General features: G+C 36.0%; 1 protein-coding gene across 3 annotated transcripts in view; it reads right to left on the bottom strand.

Moving 5' to 3' along the window:
* Window positions 1–15,872, bottom strand: part of AP3B1 (adaptor related protein complex 3 subunit beta 1) — a 152,543-nt gene that overhangs the window by 60,341 nt on the left and 76,330 nt on the right. For all 3 annotated transcript variants that reach the window (XM_065860934.2, XM_071802570.1, XM_065860935.2), the window contains exons 15-19: window positions 11,128–11,304; window positions 5,092–5,278; window positions 4,004–4,134; window positions 1,747–1,858; window positions 317–470 (exon numbers count right to left, since the gene is read on the bottom strand). In XM_065860934.2, coding sequence (XP_065717006.1) covers window positions 317–470; window positions 1,747–1,858; window positions 4,004–4,134; window positions 5,092–5,278; window positions 11,128–11,304 — 761 coding nt within the window. The remainder of the gene's footprint in view (window positions 1–316; window positions 471–1,746; window positions 1,859–4,003; window positions 4,135–5,091; window positions 5,279–11,127; window positions 11,305–15,872) is intronic.

Here is a 15,872-nt window from a genome sequence, read left to right as displayed (position 1 = left end):
TCACACAACTGTTTGATCACTTATTCAGCCTCCCAAGGTTACATCAATTTTCAAAAAGCCACCCAAGATTTTACTGAAGTCAGAAATTAATTCCAAACATAAGAATAGTCTGATTAATGAAAATATGTACCCAGCTCATACACTGAGTATTACTGGCATACACTGATGTTAATGGCATACACCGAGACACAAGACATAACTCTCTGGCCAATACATGCCCAAAAAGCCTAATTAAAGGCTTAGCAGCCTGTTTACAGGAAGAGTGCTTTAAAAGCTAGTACCACCAAAAAATAAAACCATACAAATGTATACCTACTTTTCAGCAGCAGCTCTAGATGTTTTCTTTGCAGCACTTTCTTTGCTCTCTGATTCACTGTCACTAGATGCTTCACTGGAAGAACTTCCACTACTGTCATCACTGCTGCCTTCCTCCTTATCTTCCTTCTCACTTTCACTCCCAGACTCGCTCTCTGAAATAAAAATAACCCTTTTTTTTTTTTCAAAATATCTCACATAATTAGTATTTTAGGAATCCAAGTTTGTTTTAAATGAAAAATGTTTCAGTATTTTAAGATTCAGTTGCTATATCTAGCATTATTTACTCTGTGTTAAAAGCAGAGAAGAAAATAACTTCCCCCTAATGTTGAAAAAATTTTGTTGGTTAAAGACCTGTCTTCTTCAGCCTACAGTATTACACTTTATCAAATTTGAAAGTCCAATAATAAATTAATTGCATATGCATTCTTCAAAATTACATAACCCTATCAGGAGTTGGAGGTGACCTCAAAATCTCTAATCTATATGTTCAGTTAACTGCAAGATTATCTTTTCAACCAATGGCTTAATTAAATAATCTGTTCTTGAATACTGATAGTGATGGTAATTGAATCACTGATTTAAACAAATTATTCGTCCTATAATTAATCGTATAGTTACCAAATATCCAAATATCTGAAGTGAATATATTCTTTTCTTGCTTCAGAGATAATTAATATCAGTGATACAGTTCTTAAGCACTTCTGTATATTTCCTTGCTTTAGGAATGAGAGAAATGAAGCTCCATATTCAGATGTTACGGTGACCCTCTTCCATTCAACTAGATGCTGATAACTCTTGTAAGTCTCAAATGCTAAACAGTTTCTGTGTCCTAAGTTTGGACGTTCTCCACTACTTCTGAACTATATTAACGTCTATTGAAATGGATATGTTGGGAAACTGCCTGGCTTGCATTAAGGGGGAGACTGGTCAAAAGCACCTTTGCTCACTGCACTAGACAGGCAGCTGCCAGTCACATTCTCTATCATCACCCCCACTTACCAACACACCAACATATGCTATAAAAATTTCATTAAAAATCCATTCCAAAACACATTCAAGACTTACAGTTCCCAACAACCAAGCATATGGGCTCTCTTTCCACAAAAAGTTAGCTGCCTTGGGTTTTAGTTGGAGTTACAAACTCTCATTACTCTTACTAGATGCAAAGGAGGATGAAAACAGCATAGTAACTTTTTTAACAGGGCAACAGAGCAAAGTCTGAATCATTTAATAATAATATCTGTAAAAATCAGCGGTTATTGCACAGCTACAATGAATGTAAAGTTTTCCATGACTTCCTGATTTTATACACAAGTCTGGCTTTTTTTTTTTTCTTTTAATTTCTTCCAGTTCTTTTTAAGTAGTGGCCAGTTGTGAAGACACAATTGTCCAGGCAGCACAGATGCAAGTTGCTTTGCAAATGCCCACCTGATGAACCGGTACTGGCAGATTCATCTTCCTCCTCTTCTGATTCAGAGTAGAACTTTTCAGCAGGTTTCTCTTTCTTTGTCTTACCTAGAATTCCAGTCCATTCCTTTGCCTGCAAATAAATTTCAGCTTAAGTTTACTTTTACAACCAGCAATACAAAAATATACACACCACATGGTGAAGAAAAACACTCACAGTAGTAGTATTAAGCAGTTTGTAAATAAATCCACTAGGCAAGTCAAGAGAAACTATTAAACTCCTCTTACTTTATACAATTAGAAGAACTAGAAGTTTTGTACATACCTATAAAAGAGGATATATCTATTAGAGTGCCTAGAAAAAGATTTACTAAGGGAGATTAAAAGCATCAGTAACCATAAATAAATTTATATGCCAAAAGAACCTGAAGTCTGGCAGTTTTATCTCTAGATCTGGCTGCGTTGAGCCTATGACTAGAATGATGGGTAAATACGGCTAGTTACCACCTTTATCAAGCCAAGATTTAAGGGAAAACAGATGTGGACCCAGTAGGCAGCTTCAGTTACAGCAGTATTCCACTTTCTTTGTAATTACCACTAAGAGAACACCAGAACACAGCACTACTTCGGCCAGACTTTTTTTTCTTTCAACATCCCCCTTTACTATTAGAGAAGCAGAAGCAAAACTCAAGCCAGGAAAAAAAGACAAATAGGCAAACAGCTGTATCAACAGAGTGATACAGGTCTGCCTCAGTGACTGCTCGGGTCTAGAACAAGACGAACTTTTGAAAAACCTCTAACAGTGACCTGCAATGGTGTATGGCTCTAGGGACACACTGGCTTCCTCTTAAAACACCAAAAGCTGCTAAAACTGTGCAATGCTCCACCCAGCAACTGGTATTTCAAAAAGTCAATATTCTTTAGGATATGAACGACAATTTAATTGTGGATTGCAGCTTAAAAAATAAGCTTAAATAATAATTGTGTGAGCACATGGAGTATTAGAGGGACCATAAAATTAACAACGAGACACTCTCCACAGAAAATACTTGCAAAAAAAAAAAAAAGGGGGGGGGCAAAGGATTTTCATGTGTGTTTTGAGGTTTAAATGGTTGGAGGAAAATGTTTTCTATTATGCTGTAGATGGATGTTACTCTACTTGATCTGTTTCCTGTTGTTGTTTTTATGGACAAAGGCACCTCCACACATTCTTTCCTAACAACCCTGTCATTTATAATCCCTCACTTTATCTGATTACCTTCAGATTCTCACCATAAAAGCTTTCACAAGTTTGTACACAAATACCTCTTTTTGTGAAATATATATAAGGTAGATGTCATACTGAAATGCTTGTTATACCACAATGCTGTTCACTAGCTTCTACAAGTCATATCTATTCTTTAGAATTTTCCCTACCTATGCTATGCCTAACATCTTGCAGGCAAATTAATTCACGTGCATTTTACTGCAGAAGCTGGCTCACGAGAAGGACCATGTGCTCTTCTGGGTCTACCTGTTACAACAGCATACTTCTGAGAGCACCACGAGCACACTACTTTCCAATACATTTATATTTCTGTTACTGTACTAGCTTTCACTGACATTTAGTAGGACTCTGGTAACTGACATATAAATCACAAATGCAATACCAGAATATGACTTTGTTTCAGAGTTTGCAATCCAGTAACAAAAAGCTATTAGTAGTAGAAGACCAGCCCTGTAATGTCAACAACCGACTAGTGCACTAATAGATGACATTTTCCTATTACAAACTTGCCTAATTCTCTCCAGATGATCTTAAATGTAAATCTTTGTCTCTTCCAAACTTTACACTTTGAAACATACATAATATTTCCACCTGCCACTGGCTTTCGTTTATATTACTTGTTTTTATCTATTTAGACTTGGAATTGTACATGAACAAACCTCCGCTCACGTCCTACTTTGGTAGTCCAGCTACACTCATCATTTACAGCAAATAACATACTGCAGCAAGGCAAATATAAGACACAGGAAATCAAAAGTAAGAAGAAGGGGAAAAAAGGCTCAATTAATCCATGAGTGAAACAGAAGTGGCCTAGAGCTGAAACACCTCTCTCATTGTGAAAAGAGCAAGCATGACGCAGGTTTCCAAGCTAAAATAGGCAACAGGGATGTTCACAGGTATCAACGTTTTTCAGTACAGCATACACATACTATTTAAATACTTGTAATTTAGGCTAATATTCTATATTGACAAGTGTATCCAGCCAAGTTACTTTTAATGATGCTGACGTACCGATTCGGCTACATCGACATTTCGGACAGAGGGGTCAGGTGCCACCTCTGGCCAATCGGACAGCTCCAGGTAGCCGGTAGCTCGGCTGTTCAGCGTGTGAGACAAGGTGCCAAGCTGGAAATGATCCCGATCTATTAAAAAAGAGGGGGGAGGGGAGAGATACACAAACACCATGAGCTCTACCACAAAGAGCAATCTTAATCAGGGCTAAAGGTAATTGCCATTATATTACCTCAAATGTCATGGAATAAATATAAACTAGGAAGCTCTTCATAGGTCAAAAAACTGATTTCAGTCCATAGATTACAATAATCTCCCCCATAATGGTCAATAAAAAAGCTAATCAGTCAGTGTGTTTAGAGGTGTTGCTCTGAAATGTAGCTTCTCTAAAAATTACTTTACTGTGAATATTAAGAATGACAGCACAGTTAAACAATCCATATACATGTCTTGGCACAAACACATCCAGAATTTTAATAGTTTTTCTTCAAAATGGAGCTCCTTTTAGAGCTTCCAAACTGGGACTAAGTAAGTACGAAAATTAAAATTGCAAATAGTCACAATAACAGAGCATTTTTAATTAAGGTAACCTGATAACCTTTTAATTTGAGAAGACAGACAACGGTTTTTACATGTAAAAAGACATGGAAAATGCACAGAGAAAATTATGACTTCAGAGAAAAATAATAAAAACCTAATCTATTGAGATTCAATATTGACATTCATAAAACATTTGCAACACTCGCATTAACAATCTTCTATTAAAGTCCAGATAAAAGACTAGAGCTATTTTCCTAAATAGAAGAACACTTTTCCTCAAAAGACACACCTTCTGTTATTTAAATCAAATTTAAAATCCACATGAATAGAAAAGGATCAGTTTGCCAGGGTCTACCATCAGAGAAATGCACTGTGTTTGCATCATGCAAACCTTGCTTGTTGAAAAGCAAGTAAGCAGGGTGAATATCCTTGCATATTAATCATTTGTATTTGCTAAGTGACACGATTTGTGAGCATATTTGAAATAGAATAGGCTGCCACATTCCTTTATGCAATGAACATTTACCAAATGATTTTGGCAGTTATACCTTTAAAAGGAGACTCAAGCAATGGGGCAGGTTTCTGTGCCAGAAATATTTTTTTGGCATATTTGCTTAAAGCTCCACTCTTCTCATTCGGAACAATAAGCTGCCTAATAAATCTTGTACGGTCTCTGATGTCGTAGCTTTGATCATACTTGCCGAGATTTAATACATACTGGGTAAGCAATTTTGTCTGCAGAAAAAAACAGGACAAGAACAGAATACAAGTTATTTATGATTATTGATAACTCTGGATAAACATATTTAAAGAGGTAATAAAAATGAATGGTTATGTCAAACAAATGTTGTTCCACAGGGAATATGCATTTCTAAAGCTGCAAATGGAATTCTGAAGCCAAAGCACATGTCCTCTTCTGTATTGGGGAGGTGAATGCTGAGTACTGAGAAGCAGCCATGTGCTAGATTATTAAACTGCTGAAGTGGAAAGAAAGGCATCATTAAAAAAATAATCATATATGGCAAACCCGCTGAAGGGTCTACGTGAGGATAATGAATGTGGAAATACAACTAAAAACATGGCACTCAAAACTTAATCGGAAAAATATGCAGGACATCAAAACATCAGAGGGTATTAGGGGGCTGGCAAACTGCTTCTGCTGAGGTGTGTTTTATGAAGAGATACTGTCCCTGGCATAAGCAGTGTCTGCACTCTGACTGCACTCAGTTACTTTATCCTGAATTATGACCCATTAAAGCAGACACATGAATCACTGAACTGGATTACTGCAAATTATTTGCAGTGCATTTAGCTGTTACTTTTTCATAAAAGCAAGCTGCTGATGCCCTCTAAAACCCAGGATAAAAGACTTCTCACATTTTTTTCTTGAAGCTTAAAGCCTCCAGTAATATTGGTCATTTATTTATTTATGTAAGAGAGCAACTTATATTTTCACAGCTTTTTACAGCATAATAGGTCTTCCTAATTCGATGTCTGAGAATATTAACATGTATTCAATAATTTTAATAACTCAGCTGAATTTTTAAAACTAAAAAAAAAAGAATATAAAAAAAATCAGGGACACTTTCCTAGTATCTTAGAAATACTGTAGTGTAACCAGAACAATAGTGCTGAAAAGACTTGTATCCATTATATACATTTGAAAGAAGCCATTTCCTTTATATACAAGTAAACAGGAAAAAGAACAAAAATAATCTACCATGTTAAGGAACTAATTCTTTAATATTTTGATTCAGAATGAATGAATCTCACAGGGTTAAAATGTTTTGACTAGGAAGATTTCTTTTCTTTATACAAAGAAACAACTTTGCATATATATCTTGTTTATCACGCTATTGTTACAACAATAACACAGTTTCAATCATGTGAAAGGAAAAACATGTAAAAAAAATAATCAGCCCACTTTGTTATGTGAAATTTTCTAACAAAAGTTGAATTTAATAATTTCCACCTTGAGGATGCAAGTTAAAGCTTTTTCTAGAGATGTAAAAATGATTTTTCAGAATATTGATTAACTCCTGTAAGTGAAATACACAGAAAACAAAAAATTGTTTTAATTTTAACCATATACAATGCAATATATGCAAGCATTTCACAAAACACCATATGGTACCAAACATTTGAAGAAATTACATTAGAATAATAGTAAAAGAATCATTTAAAAAAAATCCTGTCAGTGAAACACCTTTCATTTCTTTTTTTTTCTCTCTGATACCCAAGGATGGTTCTGTGAAAAGACATTTTTTCCCTCAAGATACTGTCTTAGCTTTGGGAAAAGTAAAACTTCTGCCATATGTATTTCACAACTTATTGGCAGTTATTTCTATATCAGGGTATAAAATTTTAAACAGCTGCATCTGATAGAACATACATAACCTGCATTCATGCAGGACTTACGCAGTTCAATCTAAATGGAATTGGAAGGGAGGGTTCCCAGGTAGCATGAATAAACCTACACGAGGGTACCTCCTACAGGCTTTGCCATCACTTCTCTGTAAAACAAAACAAAACAAAACAAAACTCTTTGCTGTCATGGGAAGAAGCTCAGCAGAATGGATCATAAAGCACAGTGGTCTTTGCCTGTGAATTGCTATAGGGATGGGAGAAGTTGAGGGCCTTGCTGTCATGGCGGGCACTTTTTCAGTGAGTATTGATGGAGTTAGATAAAGAGTTGGTCTGGAAAGATCGCATTGTCTTTGATGGGATCATTTTCTCCATGATCCTTTCCCCTTTTCCTCCTTCCTTTCTCTCCCCTAAAATCTCTTTTCTGTATCATACAATACAGATAAAGAACACCACAGGTATATGGAAGAATACGCCATATCTACAATAATTATCCTTGCAAGTACGATATATAGTAGAAATAGTTTTCATGAAAACAGCATGAAAATACTTGGTTTCTTTCTTGTCTTACGCCGATGCAACCAAACAAGGAGCAGAGCTTTTCTACATGGAGGTAGCTAATAGAAACAATTAATTTTAATTAAAAACAAAAAGTAAACTAATGAATACACATCAGTTTTTCCAACAAAGGAATATCCATAAGAAGCTGAAAATTATTTCAGCAAGAATGTTAATTTGACAGAATCTGCACACCATGGTTGCTTCATAGAACAGTAAGACAAAGTCTTCTGACATATGATGTAATACATTTATTATCATATGTTATCTGGACATGCTCATTATATAGGCATAATATAATTTCTTTTATCTCCACACTGTTAGACTCTATTGTTAGTACACTTTGGTTTGGTTAATATGAAAAGTATACTTCAATTCATCCTTCAACAACATTTTAGAATTTTCTAGTGGCAATAGTCCTATTTAAAAACACAATGCCTACCCTATATTAGTAGTAATTAACCTTTTGGTAGACTCTCACCTGAAAAATTTTGTCATACATGTATGACCAACAGATGAGGCTCTACAATGGGAGAAAAAACAACTAACTATCCACTCTACAATATCACTGGCTTGCAGTAACTTGATTCTTTAGATACATAATATAAGGCAGTTGTGCTGAACCATGCTTGATATATCTATTTACACAGCAGGACTACTCAAGGCTTCTTCTGGTGGGACTCCTGTGTTACACAAGAGAAACACATCAAAATCTCTTTATTCTTCCTGCTATATGCAAGAAACAGCTAAGGCAATTAGATATATGTTTTCTACATAACTCATTTTCTTATACAAGTCCCATTTAGACAGCTATCTAGCATAATTGTAACAATTTTTATGTGTCTGAGTGATGAAAAAAGGAAGCAAGTTTACCAAACAACAGAGACAATGAGAGGAAAGCCTGTTCTTATTACATATTTATCCAAGTAGGATTGAACCTGAAATTCTTCCTTAAATTATAAACAGCTCCAACCTGACCCTCTCCCCCTGTACTCGGCACTGGTGAGGCCACATCTGGAACTCTGTATTCAGTTTTGGGCCCCTCACTACAAGAAAGACATTGAGGTGCTGGAGAGAGTTCAGAGAAGGGCAACAAAGCTGGTGAGGACTCTGGAGCACAAGTCTGATGAGGATCAGCTGAGGGAACTGGGGCTGTTTAGACTGGAGAAAAGGAGGCTGAGGGGAGACTTTATCGCTGTCTGCAACTACCTGAAACGTGTTGGTCTCTTCTCCCAAGTAGCAAGTGATAGGATGAGAGGAAATGGCCTCAAGTTGCATCAGGGGAGGTTTATATTGGATATTAGGAAATATTTTTTCATGGAAAGGGTTGTCAGGCATTGGAACAGGCTGCCCAGGGAAGTGCTGGAGACACCATCCCTGGAGGTGTTTAAAAGATGCACAGGTGAGGTACTTAGGTGCACGGTTTAGTGCCAGAGTTAGGTTAACAGTTAGACTTGCTCATCTTGAAGTTCTCTTCCAACCAAATTGGCTCTGTGATTCTATGAAAATTCATGGGGTGATCACAGGGCTTAAAAGATGTTGGTAATTCTTATAAAAGACCCTGAATCTTAATACGCATTACTGAGAATATGCTGCATTAAGTGTTTGAACATATACTTAAGGAAATTATTAGCCAATAAAATAAGATATTTACAGAAAAGGAAAAAATAACTAAGTTTTATTTCCTCCAGAATTTTGTGTTGTTTTCCAAAAAAGACTTAACAGATGAGTTTTACCTGCCCTCACCTGGGGAAAGAGCTCTTTTTGTCTGTTTGGTTGGTGTTGAGTCACTCTTAGCTATCCTACCACTACTTTTCAATAAAGTGACACTGTATCTTTGAGATTTTCATAATTCCATTGGCTTTGGATGAAACTAGTAAAGGATTAAAATCAGTATTATGTGGTGGTGTAGAACATGGAGGGAGAAAACATGGGGATGAAGAGAGATGGACAGACTGACAACTGAGCAGTCAAGTGTATAAGTTTTGCCTTCCAAGTTTGAAAAATTAGACTGAAAAATGGCTGGACATTTAGGAACTCCAGACATTCCAGAGAGAAAAGTTTTAATACTGCATAAAGAGCTACTCCTGGGAATAAGACGTAGGTATGGGAAGAGTGTTGCCAGCTTCTAAAGGCAAAACCATCATATTCTGGTTTGGAAGGAGCTCTGAATCATGCCAGGTCAACCACCTACTCTATTTAATTTTGTATATGAATATCTTGACCACTTGAGAAGACAACTTATATATCAACAACCTAAAACTAATAGAGGAAAACACCCTTTGACAAAATGCATAATTCAGTAGATAAATCAGGAGATGTTTTTTCTGCTCTATCATAGCTAGCATATTTTAGTAAACACTTATAATGACAGTTCATAGTGTATTAAGATGTGAAACTGGAAGAAGAGAACCACAGAAATCATTGTCTCCTTGTAGGCAATGGCTTTTTGGTCAAGTATGGTGTGGAAAAATTAGACCAAAATTACAAAAACTATACAGAAAATTAGTAAATATCATGTAATGGTCCAAAAAGAGACACTTTAGTTAATTAAACCAAACTTTCCTTAGCTCGATCAGCATTTCTATTAAGATGAGCACTGACAGAAAGAAGTTGCCTTTTGTTACTGTCCCATAATAGACTGTATAAGCATAGGACAAACATTTATTCTTATCTGAATGCATGGCAAGATAGTTCACCTCCCACATGCCCTACAGAATAAAGTCTTAGATCAAGCCTGCAGTTGGATATAGCTACCAAGGAATGAGAAGGCAGAGGTACAACAGCCTGTGTTGTCTAAGCTGTTGTAAAACAATGAGCTCTAGCAGCCCAGGAAAGTGTTCACATCTCAGACAATGTATTTCTCCTACATATGGAAAAAAAAATCTTTGATTTTACAACCTCTTACAGTAGTAATTGGAATTAGAGTGAAAAATTATTGTTGAGATGCAATACTGCATAGCCAGAGAGTAACAAAGTTCAGAGTCCTGTCATTGAGAAGACGGAGGTAGCTGGCACCTTTCATAGCTATTGTTTCAGCTGCATGGAGATCTAAGTTCACCTTTTTGTAGTATTTGACCTGTTCAGATTATCTTTATTACTAGAGATGATCAAAACCCACCCTCTTCACAATGTAAAGTGAAATAATACGAAATGCTGAAAAAGGGAAAGCAGTTACTATCGTTGAGATGAGCACTGATGGAAGGACATAATGAGGCCTTTTACTGGCAGCTCCTTCTAGATATCCTGAACAAAAAGTTAGCAGCTTCTTAATCAAATTGGCAGTACTCCCTTGAAAACTCTGTCTTAGATCCAGAAAACAGCAAATCACGTGTGGAAAATCTCCAGTCTGATATTAGTGACACAATTTACAAATCTATCCTATTTACGTGAATTTAAAAATCCACAATTTCCCCAAGAAAGAAAGAGTCAAGAAAGAGTGGTCTCATTGCTACATTTGTATTTACAATCCAGCACATACTCAAAGACTCACAGTTAGATTTAGTCTATCAGACTTGTTGAAAACTGATGTTCAGCTTTTCTTCATAGAATAATATGGACCAGTTTTGGTTACTTACACAAAAGCAGTCACCACTGGTATCTACAGACCGTACAAAACCTACTCTGACTCTAAATACATACACTTCTGAGTTTAAGCTTACCTGCTTTGAGTTTGTTAAATAGAGTTTTGTGCCCAAATTTAAGATCTGTAACTTCACAAGGTCATCTTCGTTGGTGAAGGTCTTGGCTGTCTTTCTCAAGACATCAGGTGCGATCTTCGGAACTCGTTCACAATATTCGCCGATAAGCCAGAGAATACTGGCTCTGGCTACCGGAACCTGAGAAAACATTGCGTACTTGAAGTTAACACATTCACAAAGAGTATTATATTTCCCTGCATGTACATGTATGTGCTCAGTAACAAGGTAAACAAAATATTGTTTAAAGACAACTGCCATGCAAGAAATACAGACCCAAATTAAATGCTGTTCAATACAGCCACTGTGATAGACTGCGTACTAGTACAAATGTAAGATCCAGATCCTGCTCCAAAACCCATGCGTTATGAGTTGACAAGACAGAGCAGGAATGGACACACAGCCACACAGAAGTGACGTGTTCATGTTAACAGCACAGGCTGGTGGCAGCTGGGAAGAGAATCCAAGCCTTCAAGGTGTGGGTGAGCATTCTTGCCACCAGGATACACTGAACACCATGTTGAAATAAAACAATGCTTTTTATGACTATATTCATATAGAAATAGTTCCAAACAATACAGTTTCCCCAAATCCTGCCTATCTAATTTAAAAGCACAATAATTTATTTAAGACTATTGCTATCTTTCCTTCATTTTATTTAAAGTTTTATAACAGTAAGACTCAAATTTCTGCAAACGTCCAAGCTGAACACAGGATTTTGGAGAGACACAAGTTTAATATTAGGGCTCTCAATTTCTGAATAGGATGTAAACCCTTAACTGGAAAGACCAGAAACTTCACACAGGTCTTACTCTTTGGGAGCTACTTGACTGTCGCACTGAAATAAATGGCAGTAGCAGTTTTAAGATGAACTCTTAGTGTATGGCACTGACTTCAGAAGCACAGTACTGTCACAGATGGAGGGGAAGCAAAATGGAAAAGCACAGAAGGAAAGCTCATGCTACATGCAGAGTTTCGCTAGAAATAGTTAGGAGTTATAATGAAGTAATATACACACACTCTTCTCAACAGTGAGCAAGCCTACATTACTTGGTGGTCAAATTGAAAATAGCATCTGTGTTGCATACATCCCTGAGAACACTGTTTTCCTTCCTCAAGAGGAAGGAAGAAAGCAGGCAATGAGAAAATTCTTCTAGGCAGAAGGATGTCTTACATAGCACCTACAGACTGTCGTGCTCTTCCATGCTATACAGACTCTTGTTCAATAGATATTGAAATATTAGGGAAAAACATAACCATTCGGTCCTGTCAAATGACTGACCGTAGCTTAGAAAAAAATGATGATTCCAACTGTAACTGCAATTCCAGCTAATGTTGCTGCTTTTTTTCTAAAAAGTAAACAACATTTGTACTAACACTTTCCATCATGCCCTATACTTCACAGTGATCTTTTTTAACAAGCTTACACTTAAGCCAGCTTCAGTTCTGCCTTAGGTAAGATTCACAGGAGACACAAGTTTAAGAAATTCAGCATTGTGGTTCTCAATGCACTAGTTCTTAGCAACTTTTATGTATGTTTTAATTACTTTTCCAGCACGTCAGTTGTTCCTGCATGAATATCTATTTCTCAGAATTACAATGGGAACTAACTATTAAGTATCCTACCCTGCATACATATAAAATTTGAAAGTACAAATTCAATCAAACTACTAAGGTTCAGAATAGCAGTTCCCAAACAATGGTCCACAGTCCCTAATACATGGTCCACTAAGCCATACTAAGGAAATACTAATTATGATAGCAATAAATTTTCATTATTAAACACATTTTACTGTTCCAAAAAGTTTGTGAACTGCTTTGATTAAAGTCAACCTGACAATATCTGCCTCTGTACTTCACACTGTTGCAAATAAAAATGCAAAAAAAAAATCAACCAGGACTGTCAGGGGAAAACAGAGGGCAGCCTCTGCTGAAAAAGAAAACAACCAGATCATGGAAAGACAGGATATAGGAGCTCAACAACACAACAAAAAAGCCCCCTCAAGAGACAAATGTCAATTCTAAACATGGAAATAATATTTAAGGTAGAGGTAATATAACGTATTGAGAGTATTATAACACAGTGATTTAACATACATAAGTATATGTAAATACTGATTGAGACAGAGATGATTCTTTTTTTGTATGTTGACGAAAAATTCAAGTGGTCTTGGAACTTACGGTGTGAGAGGGGAACACACTACTGAACAATTGCTAAATATAAAAACTTTAAATGCAGTCCGAACATGTTCGCCTGCAAAACGGTAAGACTGATGCCATTACTATACACTGATTTCAGAAGGGAAAGAGGTTATTTCTAATGTTCCAAAGGTTACACTGCATTAAGACCTCACTCCCAATCTATTATTTTAAATTGGGCTAAAGAATAGTAATTGAGTGGTACATTAAATTTTCCAGTATTGGAGCAGTTCAAGTTGCCTGCTGTACAGATAGATACCTCTAAATAAGAATATATAGGCAACTTCAGATTTCAGTTATGCTAGATTTATTTTTCTAAAATATTTCATTACAGACTTGTTAAAAGAGATCACCAAGTACCACAGTTTGGGCAGCAGTGTATTAGAAACATCCCTTTTCCTATTATTGTCTTTTCATAAAGCAAAAATAGCGTACAGAGCAGATCAATTTCAGTAACAGCATTAATTATGAAAGACAAACATCAGTACTGCACTGTTCCTAGTCAAACACCGGACTACACTTTAAAATCACAATTATATATGCTTAAATATATTTAAACAGTGTGTATTTAAGCACAGCGTTTTACTCCTTAAAGTTTTTTCCCAGTTTGTTAAATCTAATTGTTAGTGTAATAAGCTAGTTTTAGAATGTAAAATAAGTTGACTAAACAAAGACTAATTTGAAAAATAGTTACAACAGAGGACAGATGAAATCTCTTGTGAGACTCTGCCTTTTAACCAGATAGTTAACTTACTATGTAAATACTGTATACATTAAATACAATTTTGTGCAACAAGAATCAGTATCAATTAGATACTTTTTGAATCAAACACTGAGTGGAAGCCATTTTAATGAACAGTGTATGTCGAACTGATGAACCCAATGTTTCTGTGTCACTGAATTCATCTGGGGTCAAAATCACACAATATTTTCAGACTTCTTTTTCCCTGTTTAAGTCTTTCAGTCCTCAGCCATGTAATACCAAGTGCATGATCCTGCAGCCGTTGTTTCCAGGGCATTCAAAACAGCAAACAAGAAATGAAGCTGCTTCTAGACCTTCACTGCCTTTTCCAGTATAGCTTAAGTAGGGACCTTGAATTGACAAAAATGCAGGAAATAATACTTTAATTATTCAGCCCTGCTCTGCATTATCCTCAAAGGTAAACAGGATTGTAAATTACTTTGCCTGATGTTTTATTCCATATGCCCTGAGCAAGTGGTTAAGTGCACTTTTTAAGCCTTAGTACCAGAAGGCAGTTTCTGCTGACATTTTAACCCATTACTTGTCTGGAGGAAAATAAAGAAATAGCCAAAAAATAAAAAACAGCCAGACCCTCTCCTCTCAAAGCAAGACTCTGATTACTTGCAGCAGTTAGAGATATAAAGATTCTACAGATCACTGTAAGAAGCACAATTCAAAAACTATTGTAGTTCACATCTAACCTTATTATACAACATACTTGGCTTAAGTACAAAAATGGCCATTCTAGTTATGTGCATTTGTGACAAAATAACGAGATATTCAAATTGCAAATGAGGTCTAATTCTCTGCATCCAGAAGAAAATCTGCATAGTTAGGGTTTTTTTTGTTTTGTTTTTATTTTTTGTTTGTTTGTTTGTTTGTTTGTTTGTTTTAATTTTGCTTGGAAAGAGGGGTGAAATTGACATGAAATATCAGTCTGGCAGCAAGAAAAAAAGGCAAAAGACAAGTGTTAGTTTTTTCATTTTCAAATGGTAAAGCTTCAAGGACTCTTCCCTTATTTGAGCTGCCTTAGTAGTACTATAATAGAAAGTCCAGAGAAAAATCACACCAGAACTACAAGATTCCCATCACCCAGACAAAAAAAAAAAACCAAACATACAAAAGCAAACGAAGAAAAATGAGCATTCTTTTCATATATGTAAGAAACAATCAACTAAAGGGCAAACTGAAACTGATCTAGTTCTAAGCTTTAGTGTAAATGAGAGCCAGCAGTCTATAAGAGCTCATTAGTTTTTAATTGAACTTCCTAATATCTCTTACAGTTGGTCAGATATATTTAGCTTACTATCCATCCTTTCACTTTATAAATGGCTTCTATAGATGAAGAAGACAAAAAGTAAGACAAGATGACGACAAGAATGAGTAAATTTCACACTGGATGACCTGAAAGAAACTTTGCGACAAAGGATTTCTAGGCACCTCATCACTGACAATCATGATGCCAGGCTAACACAAGTGAAATTTAGAACATGAATGAAATACATTCAGGCACCAGCCCAAAAATGTACTCCATCCAGTTTACACCAATTTTGTCTGTTTTAATGGCAAAGTGTTCACTATTTACCTAAACTAAATCATGACAGAACAATCAAAATTACACTTTTAGCTTAAGTGCTGTTCTATTTAATGATATTTAATTCTGTTCATGCTTTCGATCGTGTTTTATAAAGTACTATGTTGATTTAAACCCTAAACGCACCAGATAATTTCTCTGCTGACACTCCCCCACTCTCTGGTTACTTTCAAG

This window comes from Patagioenas fasciata, chromosome Z (genome assembly GCF_037038585.1).
Source record: "Patagioenas fasciata isolate bPatFas1 chromosome Z, bPatFas1.hap1, whole genome shotgun sequence".
Taxonomy (NCBI): domain Eukaryota; kingdom Metazoa; phylum Chordata; class Aves; order Columbiformes; family Columbidae; genus Patagioenas; species Patagioenas fasciata.
This window is presented reverse-complemented; position numbering and strand designations above follow the sequence as displayed.